The sequence below is a fragment of the Eurosta solidaginis genome, chromosome 3 (assembly GCF_040869045.1).
Source record: "Eurosta solidaginis isolate ZX-2024a chromosome 3, ASM4086904v1, whole genome shotgun sequence".
In the NCBI taxonomy this organism is placed as follows: domain Eukaryota; kingdom Metazoa; phylum Arthropoda; class Insecta; order Diptera; family Tephritidae; genus Eurosta; species Eurosta solidaginis.
This window is the reverse complement of record NC_090321.1, coordinates 194,172,507-194,197,058: the sequence shown is the minus strand read 5'-3', so window position 1 is coordinate 194,197,058 and position 24,552 is coordinate 194,172,507. Positions and strand designations below refer to the sequence as shown.

At 38.8% G+C, this 24,552-nt stretch overlaps 1 protein-coding gene across 1 annotated transcript in view; it reads left to right on the top strand.

The window, feature by feature from the left end:
• Nucleotides 1-1,526: 1,526 nt before the first annotated feature.
• Nucleotides 1,527-24,552, top strand: part of LOC137244836 (probable peptidoglycan muropeptide transporter SLC46) — a 35,640-nt gene continuing 12,614 nt past the window's right edge. Inside the window, exon 1 of the mRNA XM_067774436.1 lies at nucleotides 1,527-2,200. Coding sequence (XP_067630537.1) covers nucleotides 1,820-2,200 — 381 coding nt within the window. The 5' untranslated portion in view covers nucleotides 1,527-1,819. The remainder of the gene's footprint in view (nucleotides 2,201-24,552) is intronic.

Genomic DNA, 24,552 nt, shown 5'->3' with positions numbered 1-24,552 from the left:
ATGTGTAGACGCAATTATTGTTTCGTTTATGTAGATACATAATGATTGAATTATTGATGTGAATTCACGTCACTGCTTACCATCGGCTTAGAGGTAGAAGCACCCCTTAGTTTTGCTAATATTCGTAACAATACATACAAGAATAGAAAGATACCTATGAAGAAAAATCGCCGCTAGGTGGCGCAAGGATCGAGATATTCAGAAAAATCGTATTTGTGGTCCGATTTGGTCCATTTTTGGAACACATAATACATACATGTATAGAAAGCGACCTATAATGTCCAATTGTGCTCATATTTGGAACCGGCAGAAGTGACATCAAAATATTTTGGAGTTCGAGGTGGGACAAGCATACGTGGCGCAGAGTCGAGGAAGGATTATGTATTGAGGACTTAGATTGTAACAAATTTTCAGGAAAAAGTCGTTGTAATAATGAGTCACTAAATGAACTAAATAGAATGAGAAATGATAGGCAATTAAATAAAGACTAAAAACGCTTTTATTTAATTGTCTGATCAACGCCCTATATTGATGAGGAGTGTGATGACTAGTACCGACGACCTACCTAATTATTTTCTAGCTTTTAGTATTATTATTACTTCATCTAAGTATTGTTTTCAATAAAACCGTCTAACTTAAAAATTTTTTTTAATTATTTTTTTGTCTTATTTTCATTATTTCTATGCCAATGGGGTGCTCTCGTAGTCTTGCATATTTTGTCGTAGGATATAAGTAATCCGTGGAATACATCTTTAAAAAATGCGAGTCCCCCTCTTTATTTCCTTATGAAAAATAAACTTATTTAGAAAGTCCGCAATTCAGTTAAAGCTTCTCTCTCCACATTATAGCTGTAAGCCTAGCGATGTTCTGAGTAAAAGCGCGCTGCGCTTTTTGGCGCTTGTAATTATGCTTTGAAAAAAATAAATAAAATAAATAAATACCATGACTTAACATATGTACGTTCACCTCTTATCTTAAGTTAATATACACTTCAAGAAATCAGTCGAAAAAGTAGAGATTTAAACACCTGTTCCAGTTTTGAATGCTGACAGTAACATCTAAGTAAGAACCAGAGAACATATGAGTATAGAGAACCGCCAACAGAACGAATAGTGGCAAACAAATCGCGGGTAGGTAATTCACCATTGGGGAAATGTGGCATGAAATTCGTCAATTCCAACGCCAGAAAAATTTTATTTTGATAAAACAACCACAATTTAACTATTTTTTTTACGTTTTCAATCGTTTTTTTGTGAAACTTTAACGAAAACACCGCGTATGTGGTGAGTTACCTACCGCCAGTTTGGGAATTTCTATTGATGTCCGTCGTTGATGATTCTCTATAGTTTTACGTCTCTGGTAAGAACAAAAATTAGATAGCGAACACATACGCCCTCGTACAAATATACACCGTGCTATCTCTAATAATGATGTTATCGTGAACAATTAATAAACTTAGCGATTGTGAAGCTTTTTTCCACAGCTTTAGTTAAAACATTATAAAATATCGAATAACAATTCAGTGTGTTTTAAATCTGATCGTTGCAATAAGTCTAGTGCTAAAATATTACAAATTCCTGAAAATGAAGAAAACATAAACCACCATTTTGATAATATGTACTGATGTAAAGAAAGCAATTTGTAAACATAGAAAAAATTCAAACATTTTCATAAGAAAAAAAAACAAAGTGCTAAATAAAATTTAAAAAAATTGTTTAAATAAAAAACACGTACCAACCAAATTTATTACATTTGTGGTGTAAACTGTTTTAAATAAGAAGTGTTTTTGTGTTCATTTTTTTTTTTTTTTTTGAATAAAATGACGTTGCAAGATCACAAACCCATACTACAGACACATCCCCCAGCTTTTAGTGAAGTGCATACTAACCGCCTCGCCGTCGATGCTGACGAAGAATATAACACAGCAAATTCAGATAGATCGGCTACAATTACAACCGATGGATCACTGTCAGACGCGATTGCATCAAAAGAGCCGTTGGCTCCACAGACCCGTCTAGCTTTACGCAGGCGTATTATGTCTTTGGAGGTGCCAACATTTTTGCTCTTCCTCTCACTATTGTTATCTGGCTCTGTAATGACCAATCAGGAGCTTTATCAAACCTGCGTTGCCGTCTTTCATTATAATGAAAGTTCGTGTGAGCCCCTGCGTGGTCTTATTCCTAAAACAGATGAAGCAAAGGTAAGTGATTTTTTTCTGTTCTTGTCAAAAAAATAAATCTAAGCAAACATTTTGGCGGCCGCGGAGCTGTGATAGTAGCGCACTCCGCCTACCACACCAAAAATCTTGGGTTCACGCACCGTGCAAAGCAACATCAAACTTTTAGAAACAAGTTTTTTCAATTAGAAGAAAAAAGGTTCTAAGCTGAGTCGCCCCTCGACAGTGGTTGTCAAGCACTTCGAGTGTATTTCTGCCATGAAAAGCTCTTAGTAAAAACTCATCTGCCTTGCAAATGCCGTTCGGTGTCGGCATAAAATAATTAGGGCCCGTCCCGCCAATTTGTAGAAAAAATTGAAAAGGAAAGGAAAATTGGAAGAGAAGCTCGGCCTAAAAGCTCTTCGGGGGTTATTGTGCCTTACATTTATTTTTTTTTTTTTATGCAAACATTTTTGTGGTCCCATAAAATTGTCATGACGGATTATGCATCCATTTTCTTTCTCTAACTTAAAAAAAAATTACAATACTGCTGCTAAATACTGACCTTAATTTCAGTCAGATTATATCAGTTAAACCCAACAAAAAATTAGCTTATTGAAAATAAAAGGGTTGGTGCAAAAGAATTTAAAAATCTATCTACTATAAAAAGGTAAATGTTTACAGAAAGACACCAGTTCTAAAGAAAACCGAAGTTATGTTTTCAAAAAAGTTCCAGAAAATAACCGCAGGAAAGTAATAGGTTCCAAAAAAGTAACCAGTTTCAAAATAGTAACCGACTTCCAAACAGGAGTCGCGCTCAAAGCAGCAGTTAAACCTGAACAAACATAAATGAATCTGTAGAAGAAGAGGGGAGAATGAGGAAGACAGGGCGACGTGCGGTAAGATGCACGCGAACTCATTAGACTGGTACGAAATAAAACTTCGCACCTGAATTCGAAGCTTATGTTAAGAGGATCTCGGAAATTTGTATACTCAGTTGAGCAGAGCTCACAGGAATCGAGGTAGATATAGACTTCCATATATCAAAATCATCAGGATCGAACAAAAATTTGATTGAGCCATGTCCGTCCGTCCGTCCGTCCATCTGTCCGTTAACACGATAACTTGAGTAAATTTTGAGGTATCTTGATGAAATCAGATCGCTATTTAAAATGAACAATATCGGACTATAACCACGTCCACTTTTTCGATATCGAAAATTTCGAAAAACCGAAAAAGTGCGATAATTCATTACCAACGACGGATAAAGCGATGAAACTTGGTAGGTGAGTTGAACTTATGACGCAGAATAGAAAACTAGTAACATTTTGGACAATGGGCGTGGCACCGCCCACTTTTAAAAGAAGGTAATTCAAAATTTTGCAAGCTGTAATTTAGCAGTCGTTGAAGATATCATGATGAAATTTGGCAGGAACGTTACTCCTATTAATATATGTATGGTTAATAAAAACTAGCAAAATCGGAGAACGACCACGCCCACTTTTAAAAAAAATGTTTTTTTAAGTCAAATTTTAACAAAAAATTTAATATCTTTACAGTATAAAAGTAAATTATGTCAACATTCAACTCCAGTAATGATATGGTGCAACAAAATATAAAAATAAAAGAGAATTTCAAAATGGGCGTGGCTCCGCCCTTTTTCATTTAATTTGTCTAGGATACTTTTAATGCCATAAGTCGAACAAAAATTTACCAATCCTTGTGAAATTTGGTAGGAGCTTAGATTCTGGGACGGTAACTTATTTCTGTGAAAAAGGGCGAAATCGGTTGAAGCCACGCCCAGTTTTTAATCACAGTCGACCGTCTGCCCTTCCGCTCGGCCGTTAACACGATAACTTGAGTAAAAATCGATATATCTTTACTAGACTCAGTTCACGTACTTATCTGAACTCACTTTGTATTGGTATAAAAAATGACCGAAATCCGACTATGACCACGCCCACTTTTTCGATATCGAAAATTACCAAAAACGAAAAAAATGCCATAATTCTATACCAAATACGAAAAAAGGGATGAAACATGGTATTTAGATTGGTTTATTGACGCAAAATATAACTTTAGAAAAAACTTTGTAAAATGGGTATGACACATACCATATTAAGTAGAATGAAATGCAAAAGTTCTGCAGGGCGAAATAAAAAACCTTTGAAATCTTGGCAGGAATACTGTTAGTGGTATTATATATATAAATAAATTAGCGGTATCCAACAGATGATGTTCTGGGTCACCCTGGTCCACATTGTGGTCGATATCTGGAAACGCCTTCACATATACAACTACCACCACTCCCTTTTAAAACTCTCATTAATACCTTTAATTTGATACCAATATCGTACAAACACATTCGAGAGTCACCCCTGGTCCACCTTTATGGCGATATCTCGAAAAGGCGTTCACCTATATAACTAAGACCCACGCCCTTTTGAAATACTCATTAACACCTTTCGTTTGATACCCATATTGTACAAACGCATTCTAGAGTCACCCCTGGTCCACCTTTATGACGATATCTCGAAAAGGCGTCCACCTATATAACTAACACCCACTCCCTTTTAAAATGCTCATTAACCCCTTTCATTTGATACCCATATTATACAAACGCATTCTAGAGTCACCCCCGGTCCACCTCTATGGCGATATCTCGAAAAGGCGTCCACCTATAGAACTAAGGCCCACTCCCTTTTAAAATGTTCATTAACCCCTTTCATTTGATACCCATATCGTACAAACCAATTCTAGAGTCAACCCTGATCCACCTTTATGGCGATATCCCTAAATGGCGTCCACCTATAGAACTATGGCTCACTCCCTCATAAAATACTCTTTAATACCTTCCATTTGATACACATGTCATACAAACACATTCCAGGGTTACCCTCGGTTCATTTTCCTACATGGTTATTTTCCCTTATGTTGTCACCATAGCTCTCAACTGAGTATGTAATGTTCGGTTACACCCGAACTTAACCATCCTTACTTGTTTTTTAATTCGTTTGATATAAGAGCATGCATTTACTTCAGTGAGTGACAGTAAACCACCTGAGTGCCTTTGTGAAATTTTTGGTATTTTATAGTGGGGAGTGTGAAAGTCAGTGACTGCCGTGATCTGGCAAAACAGCTGTTTTTTTTTTTTTTTTTTTTTGTAACTGCACTGTTTGCAATCTGTAGCGCATTTCACTATCTTTTATTCGCAACAGTTGACAGCGGTAATTCAGCTTAACAACAATTTTAACAGTCCTGGTATTCACTAACTTTTGTGAAAACTCAAAACTCGATAAAATAAGCCCAGCTGCCATCGTTGTCGACTTTGACAATTGGTAATTTATCGTCGCCTTTGTTGTCGCTGTTCAGCTGTCGAGAAAGGTGGTAAAATTTATTTGCTGGCTTGATTTAATCGATCGACAATGCAACCAATAACTGACTACGGCCAAAATCTCCATTTTAAGAATTGGCAAAACTTAGTGAATCGCGCTGCTGGGTTAAAAATTCCATGTGTCATAATTTTTTTTTCGATATCTCTTTATTTCCTTCATCATAAATTCGCTATATTAAACGATATCTGAGATATTAGGCAAAATGTGTTTGTGTCGAAGTGTTAGCAAAGAAAAGGAGGTGAGACAGACCTTTAAATTGCTCCAGACCCTGTATTCAAGTCCCGAGCAAACCCATGATTCAATTACTAGAGGTTTGTTCTTCAATGATGACAGATATTTGACACTCCCAAATTGAAAAATCTGGAGGGGTTGCTTTTACGAAGTAAGGAAAACGGGGAATAATTCAAGCCCATTCAGTGAAATTGTATCTTTTGTAGTATATTAGTAGTGATAATAAATTTGCAAATGCCAAAGGTTTTTTGAGGAAATAATTCATTTACTACTAAATATTTCGTGAATTGATAAAGTTATGTTGGTTTGGTCATTCTTTCAGAAATTGTTTGAATACGTCAGAATTTTATTCAAAAATGCACTCTCTCAAATTTTTTTCCAAAACTCCCTACATGAGCATAAGTTCAATGCATTTTGTCATAGGAGGGAGTTAATGAAAAGCATTCTGAGAAGAAGCGTTCTTCAATCTAATTCTAATATAGGGCGGTTTTGTGTCAAATCCTGTATTAGGAAATTTTTTAAATATATTTTGAGATAGCATGATTTTGAACAGGCAGCCGACATGGAGTGATACGCTATTCAGCAGCCGCAATGAACTGACAAAAACAAAAATAAAAGAAAATGGCTTACTGTCTTAGAACTTTATATTCCTACCTTGACTTTGACAGAAGAGTTAAGCTTTTGTGCGGTCGTGCTACACAGGGAGTATTCACCTTTTTATTCTGGAATTTCGGAAAGCTCTTTTCCGTTAAGTATTCATGGAAGCGTACCGGATAAACAGTTAATTTAGAATATTCGGAATACGTTCATTTGATACTACCTCACGAGGTCCGAATATGCATAATATTCCAAATAAAAACCGATTCTCCGAATTCTTAAATGGTTACATGGAGACGAATGTTCCAACATACGGAATTAATAGAACAGAAGGTCGACTTTTAATGCGCGCCCAAAAATATCGAGATAAGTGTCAAAAGACGCGTATTGACCTCGATAACAATAATTCGAAGGCGGAAATAAAAATTTTAGCTCGTTCAAAAGATATTGACGAAAACCCGAAAAATGACCCCGGGTTGCGTTGGCGGCCTTCAGCCGAGCTTATAAAAAATTACCTTGGCCGGACCACCAATGAGGTGGGATCAAAATTAAATGCCTGCAAAATCCCTTTGTACACAAAATCTTTTTCAGTGCACAAAAACATTACAACAATCACATGAAAATTGCCAACTTCAACTGCAAATATCTCCGGACAGAGATACAATTTTTCTTTTCCGCATTCGGATTATTGTTGTCGAGGTCACCTCTCTCGATATTTTTGGACGCGTATTAGCAGTCGACTCCTGTTCTAGACTTTTACCTGAATAAGTTAACATGCCCAATGAGTACATTTCCTAATGGCATCTTCATTATTTACTAATAACATTTTTACGTGAATAGATTTAATAGTCGAGGTTTTGACGTTGAACGATGAATTTTGAATTGGTTAAGTTTCGTATATTCATAGGTTTACGAAAGTGCACGATTTCTTGGTGTCCTCACTTTTCATAAAACCTTTTTTCAGCCACACTAATAGATCATGGCATAGTTAATATTAAATTCATCATAAAATTAAAATAATTTTTCTAAGGAATTATGCAGTTAAGTACTTATCGGGTATTTGTAAACTGGTTGCTTCCTATTTCTACTACTAATATTTTTCGAAAATTCGCAAAGAAACAACACAGTTAACGGATGTCAATTCGATTTGGGAGCAAAATGGCTGCAATTATCAAAAAATGTGTCTGTCGAGCAAACCTCTTGTGATTGAATCATGGAGCAAACCAACACAAATTTTTTCAATTAGAAAACCAGAGACTCATTTCAATTACTATTTCAAATTTTGAAATTGAAAATATTGCCCGAATACAAAAATGTGTTACAAACATTGCTTTGTAATAATCATGGTTCCACTATATGGTTAGCTCATCTCTACAGCAACAACATACCTTTGTTCAGATTGTCAAGGTCTGCGTGTTGGTGTTAGGCGAATAGAATGGAGAGAAAACATAAAAATATGCCATTCTTGTGTGCGTTGTGGAAAAATTATGCGCTAAATTAGATGGGTTTACTAAAAGAATAACTTAAAGTGATATGAAACTATTTTTTAATAAAAAATTTATCACCACGGCATTAAATAATTGTCAATGTGTTGGTTACATTTTGCGTTTGCCATCTTCTTTTGATAATCCCATTACCAGTGAAATGAAATAAATAAAATCAGCTGATGGGATAAGCCAACCATATAATTGAGCCATGGTAATAATTTTCAAACGAAAATAAATTTTTTTTTTTTTTTGTTTTTAATTACAGTAGTAACTCGATTCTTGCACGTAATGGAAACCGGGCTCGGTTCAAGTTTCGAGGTTGTCGCAAGTACCAAGTGTTTTTTTCGTATGAAATAAAAGGCAATTTTATGAAATAATTTGGTTGAAAAATAAGTTTATTATTTTTAATATATAAATAAATAAATAAATGTAAGGCGCGATAACCTCCGAAGAGATCTAAAGCCGAGCTTCTCTTCCAATTTGCCTCGGGCTCCTCTTGATTTTCCCTACAAATTGGCCGGACGGGACCTACATGTCTTATGCCGACTCCGAACGGCATCTGCAAGGCAGATGACTTTTCACTGAGAGATTTTCATGGCAGAAATACACCCGGAGCGCTTGCCAAACACTGCCGAGGGGCGACCCCGCTTAGAAAAATTTTCTTCTAATTTAAAATTTTTAATATATATTTTAATTAAAAACGCTTAAGTTTAATTCGTTTATATATATATGAATATAGAAAGACTAACATACTTCATGTGGAACTAAAAAAATTTTAAATTTTTGTATGTTTTGTGCAAGCTCGCTTGTTCAGTATTACGCTGCTTCTAAGTCTCTGGAGCGTCATAATGTCGTCTAAAGTTGCGTTATTTTGATCAGCCCATTGTAAGCAAATATTATATGCTGATATAGTCTCTTCCGGTGTAACTTTCATCGTATTTACTACCTCGTTGTTTGTTTCTTCACCATCGGTAAGATCACAATCGATCAAGAGATCTTCATTTTGTTCAAAAGACTCCAAAATAGGTTCAGCAATCCATTGCTCAATTTCAGAATCGGATATTTGCCGCAATGGTTCTATTTCTTGAAGCAAATTTGAAATTGTTTGAACATTGGATGTATCTTCGACAAGCTGTAAACGTAACTCTGAAAGAGGGATGACATCTTCACTATGCCATTCGGATGTTACCTCAAACAATTTTTGAAATTATGACTGAATTGAAGACACATTAACAGCATTCCAGGCATTAGCTTAAAAGCATATTGCGTCTTTTAAGGTGATGTTTAGCAGAGATTCGTCTCTTGTTTTTCCACGGCGAACGATGTGCTTAAAAGGCTTGTTTTGTAGTTCAATTTCGTAAGTCTTATAACATTCTGGTCCATGGGCTCTATAAGAGCAGTCCAGTTTTGTGGAAGACACATTACAGATATTTTACCATATTCATTAACTCGCCTTCTTTGGGATGGCATGGAGCTTTACACAGGTCAACAAAATAAGAGTTTTAGTTTGGTGCAGCTCTACTTGTAACCAAATTTGGTAGTACTCGGTACCCTGATAAAAACTGTATACTTACTTTTTTAATGCTACGTACAGTTTTCTAGATAAGGTCAAGAACCCCTTTTTAAGAGGTTAAGGCATGTACGGCCCCATAACATTGTTTCTGTTTATTCTATCAACATCGTTGAAAAGAGTACATTTCGCCGCTTCTATCAGTATACAAGTTGTTAATATTTCTTCACAAACGTCAGAGAAATTGCCAAAATAATGTAAAAAATTAAATTGTTTGTTAAATTTTTTCATTTTTAATCATGGTTTTCTCGAATAATTTGTCAACCAGTGCATATGTAAATTATTTTAAAACAATCTCCTATTAATTCTGTTTTAAAGAGATTCAACTTTTTTATATCCGCGTAGATCTTCCTGGGATTTTTTACTTTAGTACATTTCTACTGTGAAAAACAAAAACAATTGTGAAAAAAAAATTATATTTTATAAAAATTTTTTCCTTCCCCTTTATTTTTTAAATTTTCTGTAATTAGTACTTTCGGGAGCGCGGTTTCAAGTGTTAGTACCTTTCTATAAATAAATAAAAAAAATTTCAATATCATGTCTTCATCACGAGGTAGTTGTGTCAATGACCCAAATGTGTTTTGCTACATTTGTGGGGAATACACAGTCCAAAAATTCAGGAAAAGTATAACAGATTTTATAAAAAGTGCTTATTTTTTGTACTTTAAATATCAAGTTGTAGACAAAAACAAGCCTCGAATAGTTTGCAAAATGTGCTGTGAACACTTGAGACAGTGGGTCAATGGTAAGAGAAGCCATATGAGATTCGGGTTGCCTAGGCAATGGAGAGAACAAACAAATCACTTTGATGACTGTTACTTCTGCTGTGTCGATTTGCGTTGTGTTAATGTTAAACAAATGATATATCCAAACGTTCAATCCGCTAAGAGACCTTTACCACATTCAGAGGAAGCACCTGTTCCAACATTTTATTCTACCCGTGAATCATCGAATAGTGAAGTGTCTAGCGATAGTGATATCGAAGAAATAGCGTCTACTGAGCCAACAACTTTTACCCAAGTAGAATTAAACGATCTAAAAAGGAATCTTGAATTATCTAAGGAATCTGGAAGTTTTGGCTTCTAGATTAAAAGAAAAAAACTTGTTGGCTACAGGTACGAAAGTGACCCTCTACCGTACAAGAGAGCAAGACTTGCTGCGATTTTTTAATTCGGAAAATGATATAGTTTTTTGTTCAGATATGCAAGGCCTCCTTCTCAAAATGGGTCTTTCAGAATACCACCCAAATGAATGGTGTCTCTTCATAGACAGCTCTAAACGAAGCCTTAAATGTGTTCTTTTACACAATGACAACCAATATGGTTCAATTCCCATTGCTCATTCAACTAAATTAAAGGAAGAATATCAAAATATTGCACTTGTTTTAGACAAAATCAAGTATAACAAACATAATTGGAGTATTTGTGTAGATCTAAGGATGGTTAACTTTTTGTTAGGACAACAAAGTGGATACGCCAAATACCCATGTTTTCATTGCCTGTGAGATAGTCATGCCAAGAACCAACACTGGACAGAAAGGGACTGGCCTGTACGTGAGATGCTGGAAATGGGAAAGCAGAATGTGATAAACCCACCTTTAGTTACAAGAGATTCAATTATTTTGCCACCCTTACACATTAAACTGGGTCTAATGAAACAATTTGTGAAGGCGTTAGATAAAAATGGACAATGTTTTCTTTACATAACGAGAAAATTTCCTAGGCTAAGCATAGAAAAAATAAAAGCGGGTATTTTTGATGGCCCACAGATAAGAATGTTGATAAAATATACTGATTTTTCAAATTCAATGACCAGTTTGGAACTGCTTGCGTAGAATTCGTTTGTTGAAGTTACTAAGAACTTTCTGGGAAATCACAAATCAAGTAACTACTCCGATATTGTTAACAACATGCTAGAGAATTACAAAAACTTAGGATGTAACATGCCCATCAAAGTCCATTATCTCCACAGCCACCTTGACCAGTTTCCGGAGAATCTTGGTTCCTATAGCGAAGAACAAGGCGAACGGTTTCACCAGGACATAAAAACTATGGAAGAGAGGTACCAAGGTCGATGGAATCAGCATATGATGGCTGACTACTGCTGGGGAATGCAACGTGATTGTCTTGCCATACCTCATTCACGAAAATCACGTAAACGAAAGTTTTTATGTAAATAAAAAGTTAATAATAGAACAAATAACAAAAAACTTTTTTTTTCACAGTAAAAATTTACTAAAATAGAATATATTAGGAAGATCTACGCGGATATAAAAAAGTTATATGTCTTTTAAAACAGAATTAATAAGAGATTATTTTAAAATAATTTACATATGCACTGGTTGACAAATTATTTGAGAAAACCATGATTAAATATGAAAAAATTTAACAAAAAATTGAATTTTTCACATTATTTTTGCAATTTCTCTGACGTTTACGAAGATGTATTAACAACTTGTTTACTGATAGAAGCGGCGAAATGTACTCTTTTCAACTGTGTTGATAGAATAAACAGAAACAAAGTTATGCGGCCATACATGCCTTAACCTCTTAAAAAGGGGTTCTTGACCCTATCTATAAAACTGTACGTAGCATTAAAAAAGTAAGTATACAGTTTTTATCAGGGTACCGAGTACTACCAAATTTGGTTACAAGTACAGCTGCACGAAAATCACTGTTGACCAGTGTTATCAATAAGCAATAGAGCCTTTTCGGGAAGATTTTCTGCACGAAGCAACTCTTTTACCTGCAATTTTAAGAAATTTTAAATTAATAAACATAATTTTTTACAACCAAAGATGACCATATGGCCAATTTTCCGGCTACTAACGTTACATTCGCATGGAGTTTCTATTTAGTTTATGCGAAATAATAACAAAAATGTTAGAAACGTCAAAGTTTCTGCTACTTATGCTATCAGGTAGACCTATACCTTCATTTTAAGAGTAAAATTAATTTGACGGCTACCATACCGTAAAAGTTATAAGCGCGTGAAACGCACTGCTAACGTTACATCATTTGGAAGTGAGATCAAGATCCAGATCATGTTTGGTTTAATTTCTGCGAACTTGCTGACAATCATCCAAATTTTACTTCTTGTTATATAGCAAGGATGCCACAAGGTACGTGCGAAAACTGAGTATCTCTACATATAATAAAATTGTAACCGTTAATCTCTGTACATTGCAGATATACAGAAAATAAAAAAAGGAGCCAGTGGAATACAGATGAACAGTTTTAAAATTTCTGTCGGTCTTACTGTCTGTCTGTCCTCATGTTTGTGCGCGGGTCACTAAAAATTGGAATGATGGAATTGAAAGGAACTTTCACCATTGCATTACTAGATGTCTACTTTAAGATTTAAGATATCCCTTATTTCGATAGCTCAACCAATTTTGGAGTTATCGACCAATATGTGGACCAAGGGTGATCCAAAATGTGTTAGTAAAATATGGGTATCAAATAAAAGGTACTGACTAGTGCTGCAATAAGTAATTCTTTTAAATTCAATATCTCGAATGGTTTCGGAGATATCTCCTTAAATATTGGAGGGAAATGGATAAGGTTTGTAAGATTCATTCAGACCTTCATCCTAATTTTACTTTATGATATATCGCAAGGGTGTGACAAATCTGGTTGTGATTGCATTACACAAATCATGGAATGTTACAGTTACGAAAATTGAGTAAACAAATTTAATTATTCTCGAAAGAATTTCTGTTTTTTTCGTTGGCGAACGTGGACGGGCTTGAACTGCTTTAGAGACAGCCTTTCCTAGCGACTGGACAGATTTGTAGACCGTGTGGCGTTCACTCTTATCATCGTCGCTAACAGCTACATTTTCATGATTGACTTTAGCCAATCTCATTCCTGCCCGACACTTTCTTACCCTCTCACGAACAGCTTCTCGATTTGCTTTTTGAATTTCATTCATAGCTTTCAGTGGTAATTTTTTCACATCTGCTCTCTTTTTTCCCTATATTTCTTCAATAATACCGCTTGTTGTTTTTGTTTTTTGTAGTCCCCATATTGAGGCGAGTTCTTCAGGTTTTCTTTATATTTTTTATTTTGCTGAGCTTTCCTCTCCTGTATAAGAGATCGGAAAGGAACAATTTTATTTTAATTAAAAATATCACTGCTAACGTTACATATTATTTAAGCTAACAATGTCTTCAAATCTTTGGAAATTTAACTTTTTTTAATTGAACCGTGAGACATACGTGTAATATTAAAAAATGTATAAACAAATTAAATTAAAACGTATTTTAACATGTTTTAAAAAAACTTTTTTGGTTTTGTACTGCTAACGTTGCATACGTTTTTTGAGGCACATTTATTTTTCACAGAACTGCTAGTTGGAACATAGCTTTTTTAAAAACTTTACGTGTTATGATATTATAGCAAATTTTCTAATAGATAAAACTTGAACTGCTAAATTTAGTCGCAACAAACACGTTATATTTACCTTTCTGTTTGCTGAAATACTTCCGACAATATTTTTTTTTTTTATTCACAACGTTTTATAAAAAGAGCGAAAGGTTAATTTAAAACGACTAAATATGAATGACACTATTTTCAACAGCTACTATAATATGTCATGAATCCCTGTGCTTGCAATATTTGACAAAAAAAAAAACGACTTGGTTTACTTTCCCAGAAAATCGGTTATATGTACCTCTGGAACAAATGTTTTTTGAAACCATTCTCCAAACAGATTCATCGGCATTTTATATCTGGTCCTTGTTCAAACCTAAATCAGCAATTTTTGTGTTAAGTTTTTGCAAAAAAGGATTAACTGAATAAGTCCTATTGGAAAGTTTTTCCGCACATATTTTGAGTCTTCGTATTCCATGTCTTTTTTTAAAGTTTGTAACCCATCCATTGCTATCTTGGAAGTCTCTCGATTTTTCCTGGATTTTGGCATGAAAAAACTTGGCCTCTTGCATAAGCATATCAGAAGTGATTGGTAAATTCTTGACTCGTTGATTTGCAAACCATTTGATCAATGCTCTTCCATTTTAGGAAGCTCTGAAGGTTTAAACGTTTTTCTCTTCCCAGAACCAGATTCAGCATGCGCCAGGAACTTCCTTCTGGTGTTCTCCTTGTTCTTAATAGAGTTTGTTGTTGATCTATGCATTTACCGAAAATCCTTCACTTAAAAAAAAAAAAAATAAATGTAAGGCGCGATAACCTCCGAAGAGATCTAAGGCCGAGCTTCTCTCCCAATTTGCGTTGTGCTCCTCTTGATTTTCCCTACAAATTGGCCGGACGGGACCTACATGATTTATGCCGACTCCGAACGGCATCTGCGAGGCAGATGAGTTTTCACTGAGAGCTTTTCATGGCAGAAATACACTCGGAGCGCTTGCCAAACACTGCCGAGGGGCGACCCCGCTTAGAAAAATTTTCTTCTGATTGAAAAACTATATTTCTAAAATTTGGATGTTGCTTTACCCGGGGTTCGAACCCAGGGCATACGGTGTGGTAGCCGGAGCACGCTACCATCACACCACGGTGGCCTTCCTTAAAATGTCAGCTTTTTGTTTTATTGTAGGTAAGCAACGTAAATTTTTTCCCTGCCATTATGATACCGCACTCAATAAAACGTCAGTTAAAACTGATTTAAATGTCCCAAAATACACGTGCGTAAGAGAACTAGCCAATCACAGCAATTCATTAGCGAAATAAATCGGGACATCCCCGAATTTTATTGAATCTAAGGAACCGTTACCAAAAGAAATAAGGCAATGTCGCAAGTATCGAGTTCAAATTTTTTGGATGTCGCAAGTACTGAGTATGGCCCCTATTATGAGACAAATTCGATCTTCGACTGTGGTCGAAAGAGCTGATCGAACGAATTTTCATTCGGTATTATGACGCGCGTTCGATGAAGGCAAGCGTTATTGTGAATTTCGATAAATTCAAAAGTTTACAATAGCACATTTCGAATGCTCTGTCAAATAAAATAAAATAAATAAACAAAAGCAGAACTAGTTATTAAATGCAAATACTAACAAGTAAGGAATGCTAAGTTCGGGTATAACCGAATATTACATACTCAGTTGCGAGCTATGGTGACAACATAAGGGAAAATAACCATGTAGGAAAATGAACCGAGGGTAACCCTGGAATGTGTTTGTATGACATGTGTATCAAATGAATTTAAAGAGTATTCTATGAGGGAGTGGGCCATAATTCTATATGTGGACGCTATTTAGAGATATCGCCATAAAGGTGGATCAGGGTTGACTCTAGAATGCGTTTGTACAATATGGGTATCAAAGGAAAGGTGTTAATGAGTATTTCAAAAGGGCGTGGGGTTTAGTTATATAGGTGGACGCCTTTTCGAGATATCGCCATAAAGGTGGACCAGGGGTGACTCTAGAATGTGTTTGTACGATATGGGTATCAAATTAAAGGTATTAATGAGGGTTTTAAAAGGGAGTGGTGGTAGTTGTATAGGTGGTCGCCGTTCCGGGATATCGGCATACAGGTGGACAAGGGGTGACTCTAGAATGCGTTTGTACGATATGGGTATCAAATTAAAGGTATTAATGAGGATTTTAAAAGGGAGTGTTGGTAGTTGTATATGTGGCCGCCTTTTCGAGATATCGGTATAAAGGTGGACCAGGTGTTACTCCAGAATTTGTTTGTACGATATGGGTATCAAACTAAAGGCATTAATTAGGGTTTTAAAAGGGAGTGGTGGTAGTTGTATAGGTGGTCGCCGTTTCGGGATATCGGCATAAAGGTGGACAAGGGGTGACCCTAGAATGCGTTTGTACGATATGGGTATCAAATTAAAGGTATTAATGAGGGTTTTAAAAGGGAGTGTTGGTAGTTGTATAGGTGGCCGCCTTTTCGAGATATCGGCATAAAGGTGGACCAGGTGTGACTCCAGAATTTGTTTGTACGATATGGGTATCAAATAAAAGGCGTTAATGAGTGTTGTAAAATGGAGTGATCCTTAGTTCCATAGTTGGACGCCGTTTCGAGATATCGCCATAAAGGTGGACCAGGGGTGACCCTAGAATTTGTTTGTACGATATGAGTATCAAATGAAAGGGGTTAATGAGCATTTTAAAAGGGACTGGGCCTTAGTTCTATAGTTGGACGCCTTTTCGAGATATCGCCATAAAGGTGGACCCGGGGTGACTCTAGAATGCGTTTGTACAATATGGGTATCAAACGAAAGGTGTTCATGAGTATTTCAAAAGGGCGTGGGGCTTAGTTCTATAGGTGGACGCCTTTTCGAGATATCGCCATAAAGGTGGACCAGGGGTGACTATAGAATGTGTTTGTACGATATCGGTATCAAATTAAAGGTATTAATGAGGGTTTTAAAAGGGAGTGGGGGTAGTTGTATAGGTGGTCGACTTTTCGAGATATCGCCATAAAGGTGGACCAGGGGTGACTCTGTTGTTGTTGTTGTTGTAGCAATGCTCGTCCCACCTAATAGCCGCGACCGATCACAAATTGTCATCAATATCCTCTAACGGGAGTCCAAGGAAACTTGCCGTTTCAACAGGGGTGGACCATAAGGAAAGGGGTGTTAGAGGCGTTGGTTCCACATTACAATTAAAGAGATGGTTGGTGTCATGTGGGGACACATTGCAAGCAGGGCATACATTTTGTATGTCGGGGTTGATTCTGGATAGGTAAGAGTTTAACCTGTTACAGTATCCAGAACGAAGTTGAGCAAGAGTGACACGCGTTTCCCTGGGGAGTATGCGTTCCTCTTCTGCGAGTTCCGGATATTTTTCTTCAAGTACTGGATTCACCGGGCAATTCCCGACATAAAGGTCCGACGCCTGTCTATGGAGTTCACCAAGGACCTGCTTGTGTTTTTCCGCTTCATACGGCTGGGTTCTCAGGTGCCGTATTTCCTCAAAATGCTTACGGAGATGACTCCTTAGGCCCCTAGGCGGTGCTGGTTCGTCAATCAGATGTCTGTTGGGATGCCCAGGTTTCTGGGTATTCAACAGAAACTGTTTGGTCAGCATCTCATTTCTCTCCCTGATGGGGAGTATTCTCGCCTCATTATGCAGATGGTGTTCTGGGGACATAAGAAGACAGCCCGTGGCGATTCTGAGAGCAGTATTTTGGCAGGCCTGTAGTTTCTTCCAGTGGGTGGTTTTTAGGCTTGGCGACCATATGGGTGACGCGTAGCACGTAATCGACTGGCTAATTGCTTTGTATGTGGTCAAGAGCGTTTCTTTATCTTTTCCCCAGGTACTGCCAGCAAGGGATTTGAGGATTTTATTACGACTCTGAATTCTTGGAACAATTGCGGTTGCGTGCGCACCAAAATGTAGATCCTGATCAAACGTCGCACCCAAGATTTTGGGGTGTAGGACAGTCGGTAGCGTAGTGCCATCGACGTGGATGTTCAATATGGTCGACATTTGGGGCGTCCATGTTGTAAATAAGGTCGCGGAAGATTTAGTCGGTGACAATGACAGGTTTCGCGAGGCGAAAAAACTGGAGAAATCAGGGAGATAGCCGTTTATTTTATTGCATAGCTCATCGATCTTTGGGCCTGGGCCTGTGGCCATTATTGTGCAGTCATCGGCGTAGGAAACGATTGTGACTCCTTCCGGTGGTGATGGTAGCTTAGATATGTAGAAATTAAACAAAAGCGGGGATAGGACACCACCCTGTGGCACCCCTTGTTTAATTCTCCTTTGTTTTGATGTTTCGTTTCTGAATTGCACCGATGCCTGCCGACCACCCAGATAATTTGCGGTCCACCTTTTAAGACATGGGGGAAGGGTAGAGCCTTCCAGGTCTTCCAGTAACGAGCCATGGTTGACCGTATCAAAAGCTTTTGATAGGTCTAACGCTACGAGTACTGTTCTATGGTGGGGATATTGATTCAAACCGCAATTTATCTGGGTGCTAATGACATTTAGCGCGGAGGTAGTGCTATGGAGTTTTCTGAAGCCATGCTGATGAGGGGCTAGCTGCAAATGTGCTTGGAAATGAGGGAGCAAAATGGCTTCAAGCGTCTTTGCCACTGGCGATAGGAGAGATATCGGACGATATGACTCACCTACGTTAGCTGGTTTCCCAGGCTTTAGTAGCGGGACCACCTTGGCCATTTTCCATTTCTCGGGTATGACAAAGGTGGAAAGAGACAGGTTGAAGACATGCGCTAAATATTTGAAACCCTCTTTCCCTAGGTTTTTAAGCATCGGCATGGCTATGCCGTCTGGGCCCACTGCTTTGGATGGTTTAGTGCGACCAATTGCGTCCTCAACCTCTCTAGCGGTGATGGCAATTGGTGACGCGCTGAGTTTGTGTTTATGTGCACGTCTATTGGCTCTCCGTCTATCTTTGTCGACCGTAGGATGCATTATATATTGTCGGCAGAAAGCGCTCGCGCATTTCTTCGCATCCGACAGCACCTTATCGCCAAAGGCGATGGAAACTTTGTCTTTGTGCTTAGTCGGATTCGATAGGGACTTTACGGTGGACCAAAGTTTACCTACACCGGTAGAGAGGTTACAACCTCTTAGGTGCTCTTCCCATTTCGCCCGCTTGTGTTCGTCCACAAGCAATCTGATGCGTTGGTTTATATCCCTTATTTGGGGGTCGCCTGGATCAAGCTGTCTTATAAGGTCGCGTTCCCTCGCTAAGCTCGCGGCCTCCGTCTTGAAGTGGGGCCGGATTTCGGGAATTCTCCCGGCGGGAATGAAATGTGCCGAGGCGGATTCAATGACCTTACGGAAGGCACGCTCCCCTTGGCGGGCATCAGTCGGGATAGGGAGGGCAGCAAAGCTGCTGTCTGTTGCAGATTTATATTCTTCCCACTTTCCTTGTTTGAAGTTTATGAAAGTGCGTTTTTCGGTGACGATGAAGTCGGCGGTACGCTCGAACGAAATAAGTATGGGCAGGTGGTCGGATGCCAATGTTACCATCGGCTGCCAGTTGACGCAGTTTACGAGTTCTGCGCTCACGATTGAGATATCTGGCGAGCTATGACAGCTTCATACCATACGTGTGGGGGCGTATCCGTTAATTGTGCAGAACGTCGTTTCGTCTATTTGATCCGCCAACATCTCACCCCTACTGTCCGCCCGCAAGTTTGAATGCCATAGGTCGTGATGGGCATTGAAATCGCCTAAGATAATGCGATTGTTGCCAGTGAGTAAGGCCTCGATATTAGGGCGGTATCCACTGGGGCAACAGGTGACAGGAGGGATGTAGATGTTGATGATTTCTAGGTTTGCATCGCCTGACCGGACAGATAGGCCTTGACGTTCTAAGACATTGTCACTGCGGTCGATGCCAGGATCAAATATATGATATTGCACAGAGTGGTGTATAATAAACGCGTGGCCGCCTCCATTTCCGCTCTCGCGGTCTTTCCTGTGGACATTATAACCAGAGCAGGTCTGCAATGCAGATCTTGCTGTGAGTTTAGTCTCTTGAATCGCAGCAATGCGGATGTTGTGCCGCTTCATGAAATCGACTATCTCCGTAATCTTCCCAGTTAGTCCATTACAGTTGAACTGCAGAATTCTGAAGTGCATGAGGGGTGACGCCGCCACTCTAGGGGTAAGTGAGGGGTGACTACGCCTAGGTTGTGGAAGGCCAGGACGCAATTGCTGTTGTGGCCTTGGGATTGGGCGCCCTTGGGCAAGCATTGGGGTACCCGGATGATTTGGGTTTGCGACCTGGCAACATGGCGCGATGAAACCCGTCGAGGGGTTGCCGTCGCGGAGACCAGAACATCTAGGAAAGTGGCACCACCCAAGGCAGGAGCTGCATTGAGCGGATGTCGCAAACCTATATATTCTGTGCTGGCAGACGGTGCAAACGGAGGCAGGGACTAAGAGTCTGTTTCCCTGACCTGCACGATTGCTGCCAGAAAAGAGGGGAGGAGAAGAAGACGGGGGCAGGGGCTGATGCTCAGCATTGCTACCAGCTCTACTACGAAGGTAGTAGTTATGAGTGGTATCAGCTGTTTGAGTTGTTGGCGCCGTGGGGCGCGAGCAGCAGCGGGTACTTGTTGTGGCTTGCTGAGCAGCGAAGCTGCTGAAAGGTAGTGGGGATACGCTTAGGCGTAGACTACGGGACGCCCTTGGGCGTGAGCAGCAAGGAGCCACAAAAGATTTATAAAAGTTACGTGGACGTCGGGTTTTGGGATCAAGCCCAGAACAACCTGTCCGATGCAACCATCCCTTGCACGAGACACACTGAACAGAGTATGACCGTCCTAAAAAGATTCTTTTCTGGCAAATGCAGCAAAACCATTTCTCAGGACCGGGGTGAGGAGACGGACCCGGATTGGGGTGACTCTAGAATATGTTTGTACGATATGGGTATCAAATGAAAGGTGTTAATGAGTATTTTAAAAGGGCGTGGGGCTTAGTTCTATAGGTGGACGCCTTTTCGATATATCGCCATAAAGGTGGACAAGGGGTGACTCTAGAATGCGTTTGTACGATATGGGTATCAAATTAAAGGTATTAATGAGGGTTTTAAAAGAGACTGTTGGTAGTTGTATAGATGGTCGCCTTTTCGAGATATCGGCATAAAGTGGACCAGGGGTGACTCAAGAATTTGTTTGTACGATATGGGTATCAAATAAAAGGTGTCAATGAGTGTTGTAAAAGGGAGTGATCCTTAGTTCCATAGGTGGACGCCGTTTCGAGATTTCGCCATAAAGGTGGACCAGGTGTGACCCTAGAATTTGTTTGTACGATATGAGTATCAAATGAAAGGGGTTAATGAGCATTTTAAAAGGGACTGGGCCTTAGTTCTATAGGTGGACGCCTTTTCGAGATATCGCCATAAAGGTGGACCCGGGGTGACTCTAGAAGGCGTTTGTACAATATGGGTATCAAACGAAAGGTGTTCATGAGTATTTCAAAAGGGCGTGGGGCTTAGTTCTATAGGTGGACCAGGGATATCGACCATAATGTGGACCAGGGTGACCCAGAACATCATCTGTTGGATACCGCTAATTTATTTATATATATAATACCACGAACAGTATTCCTGCCAAGATTTCAAGGTGTTTTTATTTCGTCCTGCAGAACTTTTTCATTTCATTCTACTTAATATGGTAGGTGACACCCCCATTTTACAAAGTTTTTTTCTAAAGTTATATTTTGCGTCAATAAACTAATCCAAATACCACGTTTCATCCCTTTTTTCGTATTTGGTATAGAATTATGGCATTTTTTCGTTTTTGGTAATTTTCGATATCGAAAAAGTGGGCGTGGTCATAGTCGGATTTCAGCCATTTTGTATACCAATACAAAGTGAGTTCAGATAAGTACGTGAACTGAGTTTAGTAAAGATATATCGATTTTTGCTCAAGTTATCGTGTTAACGGCCGAGCGGAAGGACAGACGGTCGTCTGTGTATAAAAACTGGGCGTGGCTTCAACCGATTTCGCCCTTTTTCACAGGAATAAGTTACCGTCCCAGAAACAAAGCCCCTACCAAATTTCACAAGGATTGGTAAATTTTTGTTCGAATTATGGCATTAAAAGTATCCTAAACAAATTAAATGAAAAGGGAGGAGCCACGCCCATTTTGAAATTTTCTTTTATTTTTGCATTTTGTTGCACCATATCATTACTGGAGTTGAATGTTGACATAATTTACTTATATACTGTAAAGATATTAAATATTTTGTTAAAATTTGACTTTAAAAACATTTTTTTTAAGTGGGCGTGGTCGTTCTCCGATTTCGATAATTTTTGTTAAGCATATATATAGTAATAGGAGTAACGTTCCTGCCAAATTACAGCTTAAAAAATTTTTTAATTACCTTCTTTTAAAAGTGGGCGGTGCCACGCCCCTTGTCCAAATTTTACTGATTTTCTATTCTGCGTCATAAGTTCTACTCACCTACCAAGTTTCATCGCTTTATCCGTCTTTGGTAATGAATTATCGCACTTTTTCTGTTTTTCGAAATTTTCGATATCGAAAAAGTGGGCGTGGTTATAGTCCGATATTGTTCATTTTAAATAGCGATCTGAGATGAGTGCTCAGGAACCTACATACCAAATTTCAACAAGATACCTCAAAATTTACTCAAGTTATCGTGTTAACGGGCGGACGGACGGACGGACGGACATGGCTCAATCAAATTTTTTTTCGGTCCTGATGATTTTGATATATGGAAGTCTATATTTATCTCGATTCCTTTATACCTGTACAACCAACCGTTATCCAATCAAAGTTAATATACTCTGTGAGCTCTGCTCAACTGAGTATAAAAATAAAAGTATGACTACAACGGAATTGTGGTTTGATGATTCGTCAGATGAAGAGGAAAGCTTACTGGATCTAGCCAGAAGTAGAAGACGGGTGAGATGCTTCAAATCCTTTGGAAATGAATTCCACCACGTAAGTGTAGCTTTCTAAATAAGTTATTAAATTGTTGAAATTATAAGTTTTGTTTATAGATTTATTCAAAGTTTCGGGCGTTGAACGGGCTACCTGTACTTGCTCTGTCGAGATTTGCTTTCCCACTGTTGGGCTAGCTTTGCCGGCTGCTGCATTTTTTAATTTCCCTCAGGGGCTGCTTGCTTGCACAGTTGGCCGAAAGGGTTACTGAGGCCGTCAGGCCTAATCGGCGTCGTTTGTGCGGTTTCCGTTAGGTTGATGGAAGCGTGGTTTTTATTTTTATACATTTGCACTGGTTGGTAGGGTACCTACTGAGATTAGACCGTTCGGCAGCCTGAAAAAAGGGAATGGGGGCAAGCAACGGTCGACTACGGCAGAGCCCCGTGCCGCGGCAAGTCACCGCTCTCGGAGGTGGACTGGTGCCCGGGAGGCTCCGTAAGAATACAGTCGAGTACCCCTGACTGCAAACCATCCAACGGGCACGAAATAACATAACACCCTGGATTAGGGAGGCCCTCATTTCAACTGGGTGTGGCCCGGTTCCCACCTTGAGGCCAAGTTTAAAAACGATTTCCATATGCCGGAGCTATTAAGGAGCTGAGGCACTAATGGCACTAATTTCTGAACTTAACTAGCGCTACCCTCATTGTGGTTTCTGTAGTGTCTATTACCAGCCGGCGCCCTTTGGGAGGGGTCAGCCCAGGTTTTTTTGTCAGCCAATATGTAAATAATGACTATCGAGATACTTGATATCAACCAATAAATGCATTGGAAATTATACACGATACTTATCTAAAATAGCGATATATATCTATTGGCGCAGATTTAGAATTATTTAGTTCTAGGTCGAACTCCTTCAAATTTTATTTCAATATTTTTAGTTTTCCAATAACATCGTGTAACAAATAAACGAATGGTGTTGGCTTTAGCACACAAAAACGGAGCGTTGACTTAAGGTCATTGGCCGTAACGTCAATTGAAATGGCAACAAAATAACAAAATAATTCAGCCGTTTGAAGGAAAGCAGTGAAAGGCCCTCAAAGCCGTCAACAAAGAGTTGTCTAATTACAATGCCAATAAATGCGAGGTGAGCCCCGCTTTCAATGACAAATACCCGAAACTCACAGTTGAGGAAACCAATCTCCCCAATGCCAATAAATGCGAGGTGAGCCCCGCTTTCAATGACAAATACCCGAAACTCACAGTTGAGGAAACCAATCTCCCCGGAAGAGGCGCGTCACTCTGGCACAACTTGATCTAGATCTGTGTTCATAGAGTTTCGAGAAGTCTGGAATAACTTCGATATATTGGACTGTGTTTCTTCCGCAGGGTTACCACTTCTCGATTAGCTAATGTTTTATTCAGGACCTAAACCTCCACTTATGGTAGCTGAAATGCCATCTGCATACGCCGTGAGTTTGGTAGGCCCTTTTTGAGCCATCTGAGCAGTTTATTGATTACTAACGTCCACCGCCATGCATGGTGCCCTCCACCAACTAAGCTAGAAGCTGATCCATCTTATCCAGTTTAACTGTACTTTAATGGAATTAAGATTATCATTGTCGGCAACGGGCCAAGATATTTTTGTTTTTTTACTGAGGCCGTTCGATGCGACACAGGTATGAAGCCCGCTAAGCGCAGCCTGTGGGATTTTATTGAGGGAAAAACCCCCGAAACTGCGATAACAACGTAGTCTACATAAGCCACTACTTTTACTCCATTCTTATCAAGTTCAAGTAGTAGTATCTAAT